This window comes from Ammodytes marinus (assembly GCF_949987685.1).
Source record: "Ammodytes marinus genome assembly, chromosome: 23".
NCBI classification, from domain to species: domain Eukaryota; kingdom Metazoa; phylum Chordata; class Actinopteri; order Uranoscopiformes; family Ammodytidae; genus Ammodytes; species Ammodytes marinus.
The window spans coordinates 4,662,935-4,685,386 of NC_137227.1; the positions used below are offsets into that span (position 1 = coordinate 4,662,935).

Consider the following 22,452-nt stretch of genomic DNA (forward strand, 5'->3'; position numbering starts at 1 on the left):
ATTTGAAGGAATTGTTATAACTATAATTGTAATGCAGTTTTTATTAAAAGGATCCAAATTCTGTCCACTAAAGACAAATGACAATATCTGTTCTTTATAGTGCATACATTGGAGATACTACAAATAGTTTCGTTAAGATTTCTTTCAGCACCGTCTATCTGGGACTTAAGCATCACGACAGATGGGCAGAATTCTCATGTTTCCCCCACCACCGTTACTATTTTCGTCTCAAGTGTTGTTCTGCCGCCTGCCTCACAGACCCTGACGAGAGCTCTCCTAGGTCAAATGCCTTGCCCGCTCCGAGGGCACCAGACCATAAACAAGTGAGTAGCCATTTCCCCCTTCTGTTTGTCAGCGCTTACGTCAGAGCGTTGTATCTGTGGCATCTCCACAGAGCTTCCAAAATTTTGAAAGGTGGCGATTGATAGATGAGCTCGTGGAGTCGAACATGGCTCACTCGCCTGTCTCTTTTGCCTGTGCCAGACAGCAGAGTCTGCCTGTCTGCCTGCATGTCCAGGCTTTTGGCAAATCTTGTCAACGCTGAGTGGCTGATGTAAACAAGCACCGTGCCATCAGCGGTGTGTGGTGACCTGAGGCCAGTGCTACCTGGAGCTAAGCCATAAGCCTGCATTCTTCCCTGCGTAAGTCCAAAAAGTCAAAGAGTGGCGCAAATTTAAAACACTTGAAAGCTTTATTGGTTAAAATGCACCAAGTGAATCAATATTTTCAGTGCATTTACTATGAATAACTATGCAATGTACAGTAAGTGCTACAGTGCACTTTCAGCTTAATCCAATGAAACATAACGTTTCATGATTTGCAAGTCTATTGGTAGTACTATGATCTCTGGTTGAGTATGTGTCTACCCCAGTCTAAAAATGCAACATTTCTATATTACATTGTATCAAGGAGCAGTACTATTTTGTGTCCAATTTAACAATATCTGCCAAAACCCACAAGCCACTTGAGCAAGTATTAATCGCTCCGTGCCGTTTCTGGATGGTGAAAGACAACACCCACACAGTATCCTGAAGCCAGTGGAGTAGAAGGATATCAAGATTAGGGTCTTGGCTTTGGCAGTGGCGGCGGCACAAAAAGGACCATGCCATTAAATAGTTACAAAAATCCTAATGGAAAGCAAAAAAAGGTCCTGAGAGATCATAGCAGGAACCAGTTTAGCCAGTGCACAATTTGAAGTGGCACACAGACAGAAGTCCTAATTGAGACTGCAGGCTTTTGCCAAACGCCACTTTGATACAGACCACTGCACAGCTGCAAGCCAACTGGACTGTCAAAAGTTTCTGAGTGAGCGTGGGGGATGATTGTTTAAGTATGAGATAAACTAGAATGCCTACACGGGAAAGACTGTGGATCAAATCAATCAAAGGTGTTTTAAATACTATAATCTTTAGTTTCGTGGGGGACACAAATAAATGGCACACAAGCTCGGGCTTGTTGAGCAGAGGGGTGCATTGAGCATGTTTTGACACAAATAGGTGACGAGTAATAAATGGATTTTACAGCGTGTGTTGGGCTTGACTGATGATACAATAACCAGCACTGCAGGACAAATGGAGAAAACACACAATGCCGCAACCTGGATAATATCATGCACAATGTGGTAGCCCTATCCTATTGACACCCCTCGAGGGTAAACACAGACAGAGAACAGAAGGAGCACACAAGCTAGCCTGTCAGCCCACCCCCCTCACCCCCTCTCTCTCTCTCTTTCACTGTCATCTGTTGTCTGTTCCGCTGGCGCTGCCTTGGCTAAACAGCAGCAGCCGGGTCCCCGGGCCTGAGGCAGAGCTCCAACACTCTCACCTTCTCTAATCCCCCCCAGCAAAGCAAAGCCACTATGGATGTGTTGCAGACATGCACCTGTCTGGGGGGAATCCATTCAGTCTAGTCCACAAACTAGACCCCCTCACAATGATTGAATACATTCACAGAGCTCATGGTGCATGTGTTGTCCAGTTCAGATGAAATAATTCTTCATTAATCATGTACAGTACAGTTTGTGTTATAATGTTAATTTTCACACACGAATTTGACATGATAAATTTAACACAGAATAAAGCAGAATATTTGAATATTCAAGGAGCCAGAATGAGGAACTACATGATTTAAAAAAGTTTGACTTTGGAGCAATGCTTCAATGAATGGGCCCCCATTTTGTTTGTTGTTGTTTTTTTGTATGACGACCCTATACACATTGCAGCTTATTGTATTGATGTTATTTCACCCATAGACAGTTAGTGACGATAGCGAGCAAGGAAGAGTAGCAATGTGCCAACAAGAGTGAAGAAAATGAGTGATGGTTGTACATGGAGGTGGAGTATGGAGGCTTTCAAATGCAATAAACAGGTTTGGTAGATGCTGGATAATTATTAGGTTATTACGTTTGTGTCATTTAACAAAACTCAAATTCTGCAATGTCGGTCAATGCAAGTCAATGTGAGCAATTGTAGCACTCAAACGTATTTGAGTATCAAATACGTGCCTATAGAGTTTTAAATATGACTTTTTACAGCTGGACTTCATTCCAAGTATGAGCCGCTGGCTTGTGTCAGCTTAATGGACTTCTATTCCCTTCCACCACCTAATTTTAAGGAAAAGGTGTTAATCCCTCATCTTGGCATGCCCATATATACCTTGGACATGTGCCACGCTAATCCACTACTTCATGATTGCTAAGGTTTGTCCTGTTATCTTATGGGAGATCTTGTATTTGTCTTCAGACATTTGCCATGACCCAAAAGAACAATAAATTCAAATTGGTTACTTAAGGTAACTGCACGCCAAATCAAATAATATTTGCTTGATAAAATTCGGAAGTCGGAAAAACCATATATCTTGGCTGTATCAGGAAATTGCATAATGAAAAATAATTGATTAAAAAGGTTACATTTCAGTGCAGTTTAAACAAGGGCCGTATAAAGTTAACTTCATTACAACATTAAAAACAGCCACACAGGTCATGTAGTAATTCAATCCTATAATGTTCAGGCTAGTAAAGAAAAGAAGTGGGCCTTTTTTTTAACATTTCCAGCCTGCTAATATAAAATAAAAATCTGTGAACCACAGCTTGAGGCAGCGTAACCATCCGCCATTCCTGAAGGGCAGCTTCTGGCTCACCATTATTCCTAAGTGTCATTTCTTCCCCCGAACAGAGCCTCTGTTGTTTGCAGTGACATGCGTGGTGCGCCGCATTTCACTTAATGAAGCATGCTCGACTTCCTTACTCCCCAGTGTGCCTGCATGGCCTCCCTCTGAAGACTGTGGAGTGTGAGGAGAGGAAGGAAGGAGGCTATAAAAGCACACTAAAAAAGACTGCAACACGGGGAGAGTTTCCCTGGCTTGGCTTGTTTACCACAAGCTCCCACTAATGTGCAACTTAAAAGCTCCAGTGTGGCTGATTTGCTTCGTATGCAAGAAGGTGTGTGCAAACCAATGTGGTACACAGTCCAAATTTTTAAGTGGACTTCACAGTGTCTCCCCGAGTGTTAACCAAGCGGCATGTCTGCTTGTGACTCATGTGGTTTTGTTTCAAAATTGTATAATTGAGTAATGGCTTTGGAGAGCCTGTTTTCCTTTGAAATCTGTGTTGCCGCTACATTTTCCGAAGAACTGTAATCTTGTGTAATCCTTTGTTACTGGTGTCTCTTTGCCATACTAGAGGGACCAATCTTTGTCTACTTTAGCACATTTACAGACACTACCTAACAGCAATTTAGGTTGTGCAAACCTGAAATCAAATCCCATGCGATGGTGTGTGATAGTGTGAGGACACTTTCTGGTCTCATAGCCCGTGAGAGCAGACTGGAGTACGGGCAGAAGACCACATGAGAGAGGCAGTGGCAACACACAGTGGCAAATCAAAGCAAAAGCCATGGAAGTGTTTTTCCACCCACTCTTCAAGAGACGGGGAAGGGCCAGACCCAGACCCAGACACGAAGTGCAGTCTGGTCTCCAGTTAATTACTTCAAACTTTAAGACAAAATAAAAGTGGTCAGAAAATTCAGACAGGTTGTCAAAAATCCAAAACTTTTGCCAAATTATCTAAACAATTTTTAAGTTAAAACTGTATTTATCTTGTCATTGTGAAGGAAAACTGTGTTTGTGGCAACACCTGACAAATATAATTCCAATGTTTAATGTCTCCTTTTAGCTCTGCATTAATCTCCAACATCTCGAAGAGTGAATCAACTAAATGGAATGTCCACGAGCTAGCGGCTTACTTTGTCCATTTGACATTGAGAGGTCATCCATGAGAGGCATGAGAGTCAATCAAAAGTGAACAGTTGTTGGGTAAAAAGCATCTGAGGGTTATACAAATATGGATATTTTGATTCAACTCACCCTACTGCCAAAATATTAAAATTACAAAAAATCCATGACCTAAAATTTACAGCCAATAGTCTGCCAATTCCCCCCAAAATATGACAAGTGGGTACCAACCGTGCAACTATTGCATATGGCATCCCTGACATCTCCTGGACTCATGGACAAGCTTGCTCCTGTGCAGCCTGGTTTATGATATAAAACAGGGCAGGCTTTGATAGCGAGGGGCAAATATTGACTTCTCCAGGACATTTTCCCTGCAGCCTGGGGGTTGAAGAGACGCAGACCTCCCCTGCTCCCAGCCCTGCTGCTCCCTCCCCACACCTGCTGTGGTTGGTGGGCCTTATTTACACCAGCTAGCACCCATTGGAAATGTCAGTATGAGGCGCAGGCAAGACGTAGATGCACAGGGCCCATGGGCACACACACACACACACACACACACTCACACACACTCACACATATATACACAGTACAGACATACACACACAGTACAGACATACACGCACACCCTCTTCTCTGTTTCATCTCCAGCCCAAGGTTTTTGAGAGTCTGACAGGGACTGCTTTCTTGGTCAGAACTAGGAGACATGCCAACGGTCTGTCCAAGACGGGCACACACACACATACACACACACTACACAACAACAACAACAACAACAACCAAATAGGCTACAAGACCTAATTGACGTATTCAATATTTTAAGACATCAATAGTGGGGGCAAAAACCTGACCTGCTTCATCTCTTGGGCAGTTTAAGGTTTCAGAGTCTCCTAATGGATGGGGGCGAGTGCAGGTAAATACCCAGCTAGCTACAGACAATACACTGTTAATCACAGACTCAACACCGATCTTTAACAGTCACACAGAGAGAAAACACACCGGCACAGGGAAAATTACTTGGGCTGAAACCTTTTCAGTACTTTTTGTCAAAGCAGAAAGAACAGTGCACCATTAATCATCATCACAGCCTGCTGTACAGAGAAGGCCCAGTGAACTCGCAGACAGCGTGCTATTTTCATGAACCATTTAATGTGGCCTCTACAGACATTTATATAATTTATCATTCTGCAGCGTCACAGAAGAGAACATGCTCCTCCAACTTTGAATGAAAATAAATAAATAAATATAACTTTTTTTCCAAGGTCTGTTCGAGGAAGGATTCGTTGACCTGAACCTTGTCCTGGGGGATTCCTATCAGCAGCATGCACACAGGCTGCTCCGCTTACCACAAAGTAGGGCTTTTTCTTGCCCACCAGTGTGTTTCTGTGTTTGTCATTGCAGCTTATTTTTGGTCACTTTAATTCTTTCTCTCGCGCCCGTTCAATAATTCCAGTCAACATCAACTGTAAACAGCAAACAGCTTGCCTCCCCATGGTCCCCTCATTGGAACCGGCGTGAGCCTATGAGCAGGATGAAGAGGCAACTGGACAGAGCAGAGGAGGAATGGATAGATGTCTCTGTTAGCCATAGATTGCCTTTTAAAAAGGCAGCTTTGCTCCTAGCTGAAAACAAACACCTAGACATACTGTACATGTCTGTTATGTAGTGGCTGTAGCAAAGGACAGCATATTTGAGCAGGCAATCCCTGATGTCAATTAGAGAATACTTTACGATTGGCTAGTAGTGAGCCATCATTGCGAGCGTAAGGGAAATCTCATTTGAAGAGTGCAGAAAAAGGGGGGTTGGCCTGGCAGGCTGAGTGCAGACAGAAGCACAAAGAAGCAATTTGAGTGAACAATTATTAGGCCACCACCGCACCAGACTTGACTGGTTTGTGCGTGCGCACATGGGAAATTCTTTAGCACATGGAAATTAAACCCGGGTGGGTTGGGAAGGGAACATGACCCCATTTTAGCATCAAGAGGTGGCAGGCAGTGCCTTGAGGATGTTTTGGTGACTTTTACACAACCAAAACATTTGGAGGTAAAACTGACTTTTAAGGTGTTCTGCAGATAGGTGCAAAGTTTTTGTGGGCATTCCATCCTTGTTTTTACATTAGTTCCATTTCTATTCCAATGTAAAGCACAATACATGATTGTTATTTCTTTGTTGACCAGCACTTTGAGCTGCATTTATTGTAAGGAAGATGCTAGACAAAATTTTATTATTATTATTACATCTTAAAAAGCACATATATTCTTTTATAATTTGTTCATGTCTTAGTTTTTAACAAATAGTTCAACACTTTTGGAATACATTTTACTTTCTTGCTTTTATAAATATTACCACAACCACTCCGATGTGTGAATAAAAGTAACATTTTGCCAGGGTATACTGTGCATGTTACTTCTCCTGCAAGTATATTCATGATCTCTTTAGAAATCTCTTGCCAATAGACCAAGATTAAAAAGGACAAACCCAGAAAAGATCCGAGATCAGACACTTTTCACCACTCTGCCTCCAGAATATATTTTGTCCCAAAGAAATCCCAAGCAGAACAGAACCCACAGGTATGTATAATTTTAAAAGTAGAAATAAATTCTTTCCTCGGATCTGTCAGATTGAAAGGTGTTTTCCGTCCAACGCGAACTATACATCTCAACCTGACTGGTGTGACACCAGATCTGGCAAAGCATTAGCAGTCCTGGTGCGAATGAGGGAAGTCGTTTCTCCACTTCCTCTGGTGTTGACTTTGGCCGGAGCACGCTAATCTGAGAACAGGCTGGAAAGGGGAGCAGTCTACCTGGAGCGGAGTGTCAGCGAACTCTGAGCAGAGCAGCGGAGCACCGATCCATTTTTCTTCTTGTTTTTGCAAGGCTCTCAAACGTCACCCCTCTGCACTTGCAACACACCTCAACCTCTCGCCCTGTGCACTTCTCTGTATGCTGTTCTTACAAGCCAGCATACAACCACAAATAGAAAAACATATCCAAAAAAACGGTATAATATTGAATCCCTCTTCTCGCTGTGTATATAATGATGGAATATAAACAAGCTATGCAGGCTTCTTCAGAACTATACAGCAAAAGTCTGCTAGGACAAACATTATGCCCAATACAGCAGTGCAGTCCTGCAACCTAAAACTGTGCGTCTCTCACCTCTGTCAGCACCGCACCCTGCCTCAGGCGGCACCTCTTGGTGGCTTCATATCCGGACCACTGATTTTGTCTTGCCTCGCCACCACCAGAACAAACACGACCAAGAGGCCACAACCACATACTGTACGTCAGTGAACCCAACACTTAATGGTATTGGTTGATTTTTCTGCATTGTCCTAAGGTGCAACTGGATAGGGGCTGGTGAGATGTAGATTTATAGGTAGGATATTCACAAGCAAGAGTGCCTTTTCTCCTATGGGACTCAAGAGCAACAAAAGAAACACTGAGTTACATCGTGTTATTCCCCGTTCCTCGCCCAGACGAAACCTACACCCTCGCATTATTGGGACCTGACATTTGCAGTAACGCAGATGCCTTGTGCCAGCTCCTGCCAGCTGACCTTCGGTTCAAAAAGTGACAACACAGTTTGCGGTTGGGATCGCCAACAGTGCATGAATAACTGCTACAAAGAATAACAAGTACACCATCGAGTCTATATCGCACTGGGGATCTGAGCGCACACCCACGCGTGTGCCAGAGTTCCCCTCTAATTGAACATATAATATGAAAGGAAAATGCTTGTAGAAGCCTACAGCTAATGCACCCCTAAGCTGAAATCCAATATACAATTTGGGTGAAACGTTCCTTGACTTGATATTACACAGGCATTTGGCACCAAAGGAAAGATAATCTGGTCACCATCTTTCTGTGGGCACCGAAACTACCGCGGCAAGTTCACACTACTGTCACATGTTATCAGTGATTCTTGAGAACCGGGACAAAAGGCTGGGACGAAATGTAACTGCTGTTATCTTTAAAAATAAAAATATTTAAAATTGTAGATGTTATTAGGGATTAAGAATAGAATGTCTGGAGCACAATTATCCCCTTAAATTTAATTGTATTATTATGTCAAATTTATGACACTTGTTATCTTCTCATGACGTCAAAAATAGTGTGTCCACAGAGAAGGTTTCAATCTTTCATATGCATAAAACCTATTAAAAATGTACTTTAATGATTAAAAAGAGCTTTTTTCATCAAAGGCAACACTAAATAATCTCTCATATCAATAAAAATGTTTTATAAGGTTTCTAAGTGGGGGGACACTTTTTGTCACCACTGTCAGACATTTCATTAAAATGTAATGAAATCAGGCAATATGAGGGGCAGCTGTCTCCGCGAAGGATCTATTGTCACAAGCTATGGCTGTGTTCGGAAAGCCATACTAACATCCTACTCGTACTCATTTTGACTTCAATTTGAGTATGTGACGTTTGGGTATGCGAGTTTGGGTATGCGAGAAATTCCCGGATGAGTACTAACTTCCGGGAAGATTTTGGGTATGGATCGATTGGATACTTTTCATACTCAACCGCCCCACAATGCATCGCGTCTTTTCAAACGACAAGGAAGTTTTTTTTTTAATTCTTTATTTACAATTCTGCATTTCCTGCACAACACAGGACTGTATGTAAAAATCTAGTTCTATATCTAACCTGTGGAAGGCGGCAATACGCTAAACAGCGTCTAAACGGCAGGAATCTTATAAGAAGAAGAAGAAATTCTTTATTGCTTGAGTATACTTCAACTGAAAACGTTTCGACGCACCTCGCATACACAATCGATCTTTGAGTAGACAGTATGTAGCATATAGATGTAGGACGCTAGTATGGCTTTCCGAACACAGCCTATCTGTGCAGAGTACATTAGAGTCAGACAGGCTCTGATTAGTGTTGTAGTTTTAGAATATTTTACATTACAAATCTTGAAAGTCCTGCGTTACAACCATGATAAGTCACCGACTTACAATTTCTGAAGAAGTTATATGAAATGTTTCGATAATTTTATTTTCCTGAAGTAGTTCATACTAGCACCTATCATCAACAGAAAAACCAAACTGCTACAAGAAAAACTCTATTTGTTCTGATTAAGAAACGTTAAATATGTCAACACCGTCAGATATCAAAAACATGTATATTCATATACATTTTGAAAATATTTGTTTGTGGCCCTATCAGTTTTGGTGAATATTTGTGATCAATATACACTACCACTAGCGCTGGAGACTGGTAGGTTCAATGATACTCCAGAGGCAGACAGGCTCTGTTTGATGTGTGACCTCAGGGAGATTGAGAATGAGATTCATTTTATGTTTTATTGCCCAGTTTATGATGATTTGAGGGATGTATTGTTTACTACGATGTCTTCCATTTATGCTGATTTCTTTTGGTTCGACGACTATGAAAAACTTGAGTTGTGTTTTAAAAAGGGAACCTTTTATGTTGCAACCTTTCTCTGTAAAGCCTGGGAGAGAAGAAGAAGTATGTTGTTCAGAGACCCAGCTGTACAATATTCTGTATTTTGATTGTAATGTAGTATGTGATGGTGTCCTATAAACCCATGAGGGTTGGGCACTTTGAGTGCAGGACACAAAAACCAAAATAAAAATGAATGAATAAAAATACATCTCATGGGTCTAGCATAACATGGGGGAACATTTATTTGTGTTTTTTGGTGTCTGACGGAGTTTACACAAAATAAGGAATGGCAAGCTAAAAAGCCCATGTTAAAAAGGAGAAGCAAGGTAAAAAGTCCATTTTGATAAAAAGGACAAAACTGGGAGGTTGTGTCAAACCTTAGATCAGTAGCTTAGTATATGTTGGATACATAAATGTAATTTAATTTGGTTTGTATTTTTTCAACATTGCACCCTGTTTTGTCCCACTTCTCAAGAATCACTGTTATATTTAATTAACTGAAATGTTTGTCCTGGTTGGTCATGTCTCTTCACCATATATATTTTCCTATGGCTATTAAAAAGTCTCTTATGTTGAGCAGTGGAAGCCGAGACAGCGGGAATGCTGGGAAGGTAATTTATTTTGTAGGTCAAGGGCAGGGTGATGGATCCCTGTTCATCTTTCTACGTTGAGCAGCGAGAAAGTGATAATCCCTACCAGAAGCACTTGGAATCAGTCATTCTGACAAATTTGGTATATCTGCATAGAAAGGAAAAATCACCTACTAGAGTTTATTTTTCAAGAGAACAGACAATAGCCTAACCTTGACCGCCCGCACCTCTAGATTAAGTCATAATCACCCAGCAATGTGATGTCAATTTTCCCACCAACTCTCACCACAGTTTAAGGGTATCCGTGGGTTTTTGACCATCTTAATCTGCTGCCGCTTCACACTATTAAACCTTTCCATTCATTTGCCCTTTACACAGGCCCTGGGAAACTAGTGAAAATGCTTTGTGGCGTACTTATGAGACAGTAAACATTTACAGTGCGCTAAAGAGTTGAGGAGAATGGATGGCTCCAATTAAGCGGCTGATTAGCCAAGTCTTTGCTCTTTACACAATGTATTTGTTCATAAGCAGGTGATTCTTCTCAAAGCAAACTGCCACAACATCAGTTAATGTGCATTTAAAGGTGTAGTCAGCACTTTCGGAGAATGCTTGTTGTCAGTTCCTTTTTTTTCTCGCAAAATTAGTGAATATCTCCTCATGAGTTGCTACTTGTCCGTACTATTTGCGCACTGAAAACTAGTGGCAGGCACTCACCAGAATCGCTGACTCCACCTTTAATGTGCATTTAAGACAGCTATAATAAAACATCCAAATATACTTGCACACACTATGTTGTACTTTCACACTTCCAGGCAGGTATATGCAAAGAACGTCCAGCATGTGTTGTTGGGTTTATCCGGCGCATGCTGTACACGAGGAGCCCTGCAGCTGACACAGCAGGTGGCACGTGCAGTGTTTTGCGTGTAATGAATGGCATTCCTAGCTCCATACAGACAACGTCAATCTTGTTGAGATGTCGACTTTGTGTGTCAGTAACAAGTACAACATTAACACTGCTGAAGATAGCAGTCTGGCTCACAGTAGGTGTGCTCATTAACCCCCCCGGATCCTGACAAAAGGCTTGCAGTTGCAGGAGCTTGTGTTGATAGGTAGGGACTTGAGAAGGTCCCCAGATGTAGGCAACCGATCGCAACTTCTCTGATACAAAGCATCAACACTGTTATATTACATTCTGCTGCTTGATTCGTATTCCCTTAACAGAGCTCTGTTTTCACCTTCACATAGACACACATCGGAGGGAGTTTTTGGATCAAGTTCTTGCCCAAGGAGCCTGGCATGCGGACCGGAGGCACTACTATAAGCATTCAATTACTGGATAACTGGAGCTGTATGGCATCATTATCGCCATCAAACCTCTCAAAGGGTGATCTAAACTTTCCCCAAAGTGCGTGTGAGGTCACTGGAGCAGATGAAACCCGTAGAAAAACAAGTAATCAGTATATTTCCACAGTAGGGAAAATCTGGGTCCTTTACTAAAAAAAAATAATAATAATAAAAATACATGAATATAAATGCATTATGTAAATTGTAGAATGTAGAACACTTTAAAAGCAACTTTTGTGTCTGTGCATCATTTGAATGTTGCATTCGGCGTAAAATGATCATTATTTACGTTTGTTTACAAGGAAAATGTATAAAATATGCATGAGGTATTCTGATTTACAGTCCCATAACATTTCCACTCAGTATGCCCGATTCATTAAGCAGACACCAGTGCATGAAGACACACGAACAACTCATCAACCCCGGAGTCAACAGCATGAATCCAGAGGAATTGCATTATCAACGCATAAGAAAACACCCCCACCTTTAAATAAAGTTTTTCAATTCTTGTAATAAGTTTTTTTTGTACACTCCTTGGTTACTGTTGCTATGCCTGCCCATCCTTCTGTTTTAGTACTTCACAATACAAATGTTGGCACACTGTATGTTTTGCTCTTGCAGGAGAAAATGCTTTGAGGATGCAGACTAACTATTGTATTTCAGACAGGAATACTTTAGTCAAAATAGAAGTTTATTTCAATGCTAAGTAACAACGGTACTGTAGGAAGTACGCTATAGTCACTCAGGCATGCTAATGTTTGCAGCTTAAGTCATAGCCGACAAACACACTAATCTATCCATTATAATTTTGCTTTTGTTTCTTTGCATTGGGAAAGGTTTCAAAAGCTTATGGAGTATTTAAATAATTAATATCGAAAATAAATCTAAAGCTTGAAAGACCTGCTGTCCATAGCAACGGCTGCATTGTTTTCGGAAAGGGCTTAGCGAAACAGTCATCCATTTCTATGAATTTGTATCTCCTGCTTTTACCTAACTCATTGCCAGTGATCACAGTAAGAACAGGCACATACATATTAACTTCCTAAAAAGTTCCTATAATTTAAAACTGGTCCACAAAAGAACAGTAGTGAAGTATGCAGAACAGAACAGTTCACATCGTTATGCCACCATGTCCCAAATTAGTACATCCATCTAAGGCTAGAAATTAGACAAACCTATTTTCAGGCCGCATCCGCGCCGTTTATCAAGCTGTCGAAAATTACAATTTAACCAGCCGTCTAGCCTGCTTGGACCATATCAAATGACCACTCAATTAAATTAAAGTGCACAGGGTTGTATGTCTCACCGCTGGGTTTTCCAGGCCTTAAGTGTGGCTTACACAGCTGTTTCTACCCTCTTCTTCATCAGATACAAGGGGAGGGGCCCCTTAAAGCAAGACCGTCTGCTCTACGACCAGACCATGAGGCAACTCTCTGCATATCAATCCATCTTCGATTCCACGTACCCACTAGATGTGTGTACTTTTTCCCAGGTAGCCCATGTTAAATTGGCAAGTGGCCACTACCCCGGGCAATGTATTGTTTGTTTGAGCCAAATTATTTAATTGCGTGTTTTAGATTGATTGCATGCTAAAGGGGAAAATGAGGGAAAAAAAGTATTCATAAATACCGGAGGAAAAATAGGGCAACATGAACATTAGTTTGAAAACCGCACTCCACACCATTTTCAACATCACAGCTTGTTGAGAAAAATTGAGGATGAAGGGCTTCGGTCCACATGCTTTCTACCTCTCTTAATTTTTTAAAATTAAATTAGCCTAACCACAGGATCATCAAAAACTTCTGCCACCGGTTAAAGATCAAGTAACAAAAACTACAGTAAAAGGGACTGCTGGGAGTCACGCATGGCGGCATGTCTCTGTGGGGTATTGGTGTCTCTACATATGTATGAGAGAGGGATCATGCGCAGCGAGTGTGCACATTTTGTGATACAGTTGTGTCCACGCCACGGGTGTGTGACAGCGTGTTTGTGAGTGCACACGGGCTCAAATGTTTGCTCTGCGTGTTTATTACCCTCTCAGATCTACAGCACCGCTCATATTTCATGTCACATTTAGCAACGGCTTCAACAAGGAAGAGTCGGCTGGCGAGTGTTGGTGAGGAGAAATCAGACAGGCCGGCAAGATCTCAAGCAAGACTTTCATGTATCTTAAATTGAAAAGGGGCATTAGATAGGGGGGGTGGGAGGGGGGCAGAACGGCCCCTACCAACACACAGGACGTCTAGTGGTGTTTGGTTTGGTCTTTCACCCCCATCATCCACTTTGAGAAATGGTCTGAATCCCTGCTGTCTCTAGACAGCTTGAGGGGAATGCTTGCTTGTTTTTGCTGAGAACAAAGTGCTTTGAAAATTGAAAAGGGGGCACTTCAACTTGTCAGCTCTGATAAATGTTTTGTAACCACCATAAATACATAGATTGAGATGGATAGATTGTGCTCTTAAGACTTGAAATTAAACAAAATAATTAAAAGAATTGCTGTTTTGAGAGCAAAATGTCAGCCAAGAGAATTCACCTGAAAGACGAACTTGTGGATAGGGACTGTACAAATGAGGAGCGTATTATATATTGTATTTAGCTGGCAAAGGGTGATGATCTGAGTTTTTGGAAATCACTACATAGGGAAACATTGTATTTGCTGTAAGAAAGAAATGAAAACAAAAGAAGGGGAACTGCTTGCTTAAAAATGTATTGATTGTCATTGTAAAAATGTGTGTTCTAATAAAAGAGAAAATGAAAAGGAGATACTGGGGGAAAAGATTGCCTCTGTTTCAATGGGGGAGGGTCAAAAGGAAATATAAAAACAATAATTTGGTAGGGTCTTGAATTTTTAAAACATGAATAATAGGGTCCGCCCCACACCCATCATGTGTATACAGTCTCTTTGCAGTGGTTGAGAACCAAAATCTACTTAAAATAGATGATGCGTACAGACATAAAATAAACAAACGCCTGTCATGCATTGTTTTCAAAATTAAAGACATCTTTTTTAAGGGATGCCCATGAATGGTGGCAAGACCATACTAACCATTGTTTGCATGTCAGGCCACACGCTGGCAATGTAATAGCTTCCTGTCGTGGCACGTCGCAATGCTCTTTTTTTTCCGCACACCAGCCTGTTTTATTTGTAGTGCCTGTTCTTGTTAGGCTGATGGAGTGCAGAGTAGCAGCATCTGTGCCCTCCAACACCCACCCCCTCCTATCCTCCATGCCTGCTAGAGGCTGATGGGCCTGGGGCACAAAGCCACCGGCGGTTGCAGTGGGAGGGGGGATAGCAGAGCATGTGGGGAGCGCCTCAGGGGTTCCTAGTTTTTTTTCTTCTTCGTCTGGAGCCCAGAATTTCCGTGACACGGGCAAACGCTGGCATCATAGCGCTTTACTGCCGATATGAAATTGATGACAGACACTGGAAAATCATTCCTGCGTTGAGAAGTACTGGAATGAGAATTGTTTCACGGACACAGGCATGGAGAGGAAATTGCATTCTAAATCGGAGAGCATGTATAATGTAGTTTGTATTTGACATTTCTGCTAGTGTAATGCCAACAATGCTTCACAAAGAGGAAACAGTGAATAGATCAAAAGTTGTATCCAATGAATAAGACGGGCATGTTGGAAATATATACATTGTATCCAAAAAGTGCAATGCACCATATTTGTGCCTTAAAGGTGAAGTAAGCGGTTTATTTATATTAATATAAGTGTTAAATCGCTCTTTATTCATACAGTAATCACTTACACATTGTGCGCGTTTCATAAAGCCAATCTCTTAGTCAGCTGCTCTGCGTGTAATAAGCAATTAAACTTTATGTAGTATCCCAAAATGTTATCCAATCACAAGAGAGAACGCTACAAACCGACACCCGTCCGCACCTGTCTCACTCATGGTCTCACTGCCGGTGCACGCCAGAGCGACACATGGGTGAATGTTTATGCGCCTACAATGGCGGAGCAGGTAAAAATCCTTCCCAATGTCTGTTTTGATGGTTTTTATCATGTTTTATCACACTTATGGATCTGAGATGATGCTAGATAACTTGCTGCTTGAAGACCACAGTGCATTAATGTGGTGACGTAGGGACGAGCGAGGGGACTGCTAACTGCAGTAACTGACAGGAAGTTAGCTAAAAGAACCATTCCGCTTACAGCTCCTTTAATGCATTTACTTTCTCCTAAATATTTACACCGATTTTCAAGCATTTTACATTTTACAGCCATAGCAGTTTCTTCTTCGCTGCCTTTGCTGGTACATTTCTGTATATCTGGACATGTTATCTCCACCTGTAGGTCAGTGGAATAATGTGTAACCATTTGCGGGAATCTGTATCGCGGGACCCATTCAAAGAAAAACTGCTCAACAGCGCTACTAGAGGTTGAAAAAAACTTCACAGTGAAGTTTTAAGATTGGGATTAGATCATTACACTATAAATACACTACGAGAAAAAGTCCTCCACCATTGCAGTGGACATTGCGGTCACACACAAATCACCATATTGAACAGTAGACTGGCTGTCCCACATAGGGGGTGGACTATAGGCCCCCCCTTGTCCATTAACGACCCTTTGAATATTGGTGGTTCAGGGAAGAGTTGTGGGCTGGTGAAGGGATGGGTTATATTAAAGAATCACAAAGGAGACTTCAGTGGGAGGATGACTGCAACTTTCAATCCAGTGTCAGGGGGCACCGGGCGGATGAGGCCGAGACCTTGTGAGCCGTCTATTGTGGAGGACTTGCCACCCAGCACTCGATCCTGGGGGAAGTTGCATCAAAGGGGAACCAAGAGTGACGATTCCACCCATCTTGCATTGGGAGGTTGCATGGCAATGTATGTTGGGGGCGGGGGAGGGGAGGGGGTGGCATGTTGGATCCCTACTGCCAAAGTGCTCCCTTGAAGGTAAAAACACCCAGATACTGTTTTGCTTATTATTTAGGCCATGTAGGATGAAAACAAAATGGAAAAAACTGCCACGAATATTGTCTCAGACCTTCCCCTCAAACATCATGCATTAGTAAATACATAAAGAACCAATAAAAAGTTTGAATGCAGCACATTCAATAGGAAAACCAGTCGACTGCAATCAAAGAACTTGGGTGACTTACATTTACCAAAAGCTTTTTGAAAACCAATCCCAAAACCAATGTAGAATCATTTATCTCCACCTTAAAACAGTTAATATCCAACTTCAGGCTTTGATGTATGATTTGATGTTGCAGACAGGGCAATGAATCCTCAAGGGAAAACATTCATTTTCATTCATAGCCTATTTCTGGAGCAAAAGCATGTTAAAATCAAAACAGGGGGACAATCGTTTTATTCAATTGTGGGGTGTGCCGCCGTTCCATGTTGCGGTGATGGAAAGCCCTTCATTTAACTCCAAGTGGTAACCCTAGAAGCAGCCGAGACAGGATCTTCAAGCTGTATTCCGTACAAAACAGGGATTGAGAATCAACGCCAGGAAATCTTCCAAGGACACGTAAGAGGAACCATTAGGCAGGGGCATTGGGATTCTGCTCTATTCTTTGGCCCTGGCCCCGTTCTCCCGGCCTGAGGGTTCTTTGAGCTATGGCGGAGTGCTGTTGTGACATCGCTCATATAATAATCATGTCATCTTCTCTCCATTCAGAGTGTCCCCTCAGGTTAATGTGGAGTAAGAAAAAAGGGAGAATAAGTGTGCCACCCTTTCAAGCCCTGCAGTAATTTCTAGGGCTTTCAGCTGCATGGCACGCCTCATCATCGGCCATAAAAACTGCTGTGTCAAAGGTATAAAGAGACCATCTGTGCTATTTCCAGCAACCTGCCTTTTATAATAAACCTTGTGTGAGAATTGAAAACCAGGGCAAATGCACCACTTCTGATGATTCATCATGATAAATCACATCCTGTTAATTTACTGCAGTTGATGTAAAAGCTATAAGCTAAGTGAGTCAAGCTTTTCATGCATAAAAAAGCATCCACGCAAGATGTTATTCACTTGTTAGAGTACATTATGCTCACGATTTTACATGTAGAGACCCTGTTGAGCAATTAAGAAGCAGTTTAAAATCATAATTGCACATTCGCCGTTGCCTCCCTGTGGCGAAGCTTCCCAGGCTCCATCTTTTGGTCTCCGGTCCTCACTCGCTCACAAAGGCAGCTTAACCTGTCTCATCTAACCCAAAGCAGCTGGCCTGCAGTGGCTACCTGGAAGTCTGCTTAGCTTTACCTAGCACTCAATAATTACATGGCCATTAAGGCACCTCCCAGCACCAAACCACACAGAGGGCTAAATTCAAAAGCTGTCAGTGATTAATTACCAGTTGCCCACTGAGTTGAAGATATCTGAGAGGATTGGCACAACTGTAATTGTATCAGGCCACTGGGATTACACACACTCTGTGAGACAGAAGGGGGGGTCTAACCAAGATTGGCCACGAGGAGTTGAAAAGAAGTGATTGGGTTAGGAGGTTTTTGTGGGTTATGTGTAACTAGTATAGATTTCGTCCGCTGAAGTGAATCAAATCTGGACTTGCCAAAGAAAGTCAAACAAATGTTGCTACTTCTGGTTTTATGTTGAAAATGTCATACATAACAGCCCACTGACATGACCCTAATGCTGACCCTTTGCCTTAGAACAACCAGTGATGTTTGTGTGTGTGTGGGGGGGGGGTTCACATTCAAAATTATGTTTCTGTTTTCACGACAGCACTTTGGGCGGTTCTTTTTGAAGCACTTACTTAAAAAAAAAAAAAAAAGCTGCTGTGTGGTAAAGGGGGGATGTGTAAGAAGAGGGGGTTTGAGGTATGGATAGGTAAACAGGGAAAAGGAGCAAATGCACCATTGCCTGGCCTGCTGACTGCACATTTTATTATAGTACCATTAAAACAACAGACCCTCCTTGGAATGCAGATCCCAGCGGGAGGAGAAGGTATACAACAACAAAAAAAATGAAAAAGAAAGATTGCCCGCAAATGCTGAAACAATTATGAGGAGGAGACTCGCCTCACAGAGTGGCACACACTGAGTGGGTGTGACCTCAGACATTTCACATCGACTTTGGCTCGACGGTTTTGCTTTTCCCCCCTGGACCCTAGATTATTTACACGAAACGTAAGGTGTAAAAACAGTTTATCAAACTCAGAAGCTGGTGCTAAGGAAAAAGGCAGAGGATCACCAAAGTCGCTGCATATATTCTCTCAGAATTGGGAATGGCCATCCATTTTACAGTTGCCTGGACCAAAGTGGTGGACCATCAAACAACATTACCAATCATAGAGCCATGGCGCTAATGTGGCTAAGAACCACCCCCGGTCGGTCCAGAACCAATTTCGGCCAAAGTGTGAAAATGACAGCGATACCAAACACTGTTAAAATGACAAATTGCACCATAAAAAAAATCAAGAACATCAGCATGAATAAAATAGACTAAGGAGTTCACAACAAGTTCATGCTTTCTTTGCTAAGGATGGTGCAAACTTCCTCTGATTCAGAAGCAACCTATAAAATATCCTGAAGCTATGGACCATTGCTCCGTCTTCGTAACCACTCCATCTTCTTTTGACAGCAATAAAGTGAAGACTGTGAAAAGCACATTATGATCCTCCCCTTAAAGAGAAAAAAAGGGAGCCACATCAGAGCCAGGGGCTGTCTTCGAGAGAGAGGGGAGGATATAAATATTAAGTGAACCCATTCGCATGCACTGGGTATGAACTTATTTGGCCTTCAAAAAGCCCAAGCCAAAGCATTGACAAAGTACAGTAAAGGTCGGATGTCTAATAGGCTTGCACTAACATGGACATTACAATTTCAAAAAACACTGCAGATTCAAATTGCACTAATGATCTGTGTGTTTTGTATGGAACCATAATTCAAAAGAACTACTGCATAAGTACTATACATGAAAAAGAGAAATCAAATTGCAGAGTGCCAGTTTCCGAGATCAAGCTCCGCGTCGCCTTGGTTCTAGCGTCGCCGCGCTTCATTTGATGTGAAATGTTTTCATTGTTTTACTCCTGCTCTTTAGAGAAATGTGGTGGGAGAAAATAAATAGCAGACATTTGATAGGGATAGAGAACAGAGAGCGGCGTGATTGTGAGAGTCTCATTATGGTTAATACATTCAGTACTTCTGGCTCTGTAATTCAGCCACTCTCACTCAGCAGATGAGTCATTTCGCAACTGATAGATCACTTGGGGTCGGTGCTTTCACTTTTTCTTGTTTATGCTTTCACCCATGTCTCATTATGATAGATTTAACCAGGGGCGATCCTAGGTCCAGAGCTTTAGAGGTGCCTGGGACCCTTCAAACATAAAAGAAAATGCATTTTAAAGTAATTCATTTTGACTTAACTTTCTCACCTGCACCTGGCTGTTTATGGGGGAAAACAATCTGATATCCATCTACGGCAAAACAGAAATTTCCAATATGCAGTTTCAATAACTTTTGAAAATGTGATATGATGTGATTAATGGATTATTTTCTAAGAATGGCTCAGAATTTGTTTTCTGAATGGTCTAGAGTCTGGGTCTAGAGTTTTATGAAGCTGTGATTGTCCTATAGCGAAGAGATTGTTTTATACAGTAATGTCAAGTTCAAAAAATGTAAAAGAATGCTATCAAAACGTTGAAAATGGTTACTATGAGGCCTTATCATCACACATAAGGATCAGATTTTAGCCATTTCCAATTTCTACAATGCAGAGACTTCTAGATCCCATAGTTAAGAAACCGGGAAGGTGAAACGGTGATAATTTTCCGACCTGTTCACCTGGATGTGCAGACTCAGATTATACCAGAATCTATGCTGAGGCTCAAAAACTGAACTTGCAGAAGGTCGACAATAACAGATTTGGTTTATATATATATATTTTTTTTAGGGGGGCTTAAGCCCGCCTAGAAAAGCTGCTCAAATCATCCCTGGATGTAACAATCCTTCTATTGTGTCACTGTGTTTTCACCAAACACAGTGGCCAAGGACAACAGCAGTACAGTCCCTGGCTTCAATAAATCATTGAGCATCTTGCCCACTTCGACGCTGCAACACAGATGTGTTCTGACACCTGGATTGTCCATCCAAAGATCCCAGCCAAGTAGCTACTCAAGACACAACTAGCCTACCACTTTTCGCTGTGAGGTCACCTACAGTATATTCACACCATCTGTATCACATTCCCAGCCAAATGTGGACTGCTGCTGAGGATGCATCTTCACCAAACTTTTTAAAAAGTAGCAAAAACATGTCAAGCACACAGTTTACCCGCTGGTTCAGTAGGGTAATTACACACAGGCAGCAGTCTGCCAGGGACATGCGTAATGTTCACATATGCTTCTCTTAGAGCAGAGCACTTGGAAATGTTCCTAAAGAGAATGTGTCTTTTTGTATATGTTATATTGAGGACTCCTTTAATCCACATTGAGAGGGGCTGGGGTTCCTGTTTGACAAAACTTTAGTGCTCAGAAAACACGATGATCTTCACTGACCTTGAAGGGGCTCTTGAGAATGTTTCACATGGGGGAAAGAAGCACGAAATGCCACAAGATATACACTTCAAATATACTCGTCTGGTGGACTCACATCTGAATTCACATCTATCCCTCGTCCTCCTATCAATACCGCATATCTCCAGAATGCAATTTTTTTTGAGCCAAGAGAAACGGTCTGCTGTTTTCTCTGTGGCAATGCATTTTTTACATATTCCAATGTTTTCATTCTTTCTTAAGAAGTAGGATTGTTTTCTCAACTCAATATCTGAGATATAATCTGAGATGTAATCCTTTGATCGACACCACAATGAAAAGGAAAGCACTTAAAAATATATATATAATAAATGGATATTCCAGACCTTAATCTGTCATTTCCACCACGACCCTTAGTCCACGTATTAAAAATAGAGGGAAAACATTCTTAATGGACTCATGGAAATTTGAACACTGCCATACCACGTTTACATTAGAATAGGATACCGGCTTATGTGGTGGCAATATTATAGCCACATTGACAGAAAAACCCTGTAGGGTGCTTTTATACATTATATCTATTTATATAGAGACCTCATTCTCACTGCAGCTGTCAATCATTCATTCATTCAGGAGCAGCATTGGCCATTCGCTCCCATGGTCAAAATTGACAGTCTGAATCAATGTGATGTTACAGCTGAAATTGTGCAGCATTCACTCATTCAACACACCCCCGACAGATGCTTTGAATAGCCCAACCTTGACTACATATCCACAAAATGATCACAGTGCTGGGCCTGCACTGAAGGAATAAATGTGTCCATCTACTGGTGGGAAATATGAATTTCAAGAGGCTGTTAAAATATATTTATATTTTTTCTTTTTCTTTTACTCCAAGTGGACAAGTGAGCAGGCAACATCACAAGTCAAACAAGCTCTCAGCGCCTCTATGTATAGACCGCTGTTAAATACCTCTCTTTCTGTTAAGTGTATACTGGCCACTCAGCTGTCTGCATCCTTCACAGCTGACCTCCCCGAACCATCAACACCATCCAGCTAGCGGTCACGTGCCATCGGTTTTATTGAAATACACTAAAAAGGACAGCTTTCATTCATTCTTATATAGTATAGGACTGCATCAGCTCTGAAGCGATAAGCAAGCTTTAGATCCACTGTGTCACACGACAATCAGACAACCACGCGTCCACAATGCACATAGTGAGGGAGGGGGGCAAGGAAAGAAAAGAAAAGTAGTTTCATTTACCTGGGGGGCAGTTGCATTCAGGTGACGCTTCTCTGGCAGTCCGAATCTTGACAAAATGTTCATAGGAGCGCTGAAATGTTGTAAAAAAATAAAAATTGTTCAATCATGTGCATACGATGCTGGCAATAGGCCTACATATATGGAAATAAACCCAAAA

The 22,452-nt window shown here is 41.8% G+C and overlaps 1 protein-coding gene across 1 annotated transcript in view; it reads right to left on the reverse strand.

Moving 5' to 3' along the window:
- The window catches only part of col25a1 (collagen type XXV alpha 1 chain), a gene marked incomplete at its 3' end in the record, with an annotated part of 147,445 nt that overhangs the window by 124,490 nt on the left and 503 nt on the right, over positions 1–22,452 (reverse strand). Inside the window, exon 2 of the mRNA XM_080052367.1 lies at positions 22,296–22,365. Coding sequence (XP_079908493.1) covers positions 22,296–22,365 — 70 coding nt within the window. The remainder of the gene's footprint in view (positions 1–22,295; positions 22,366–22,452) is intronic.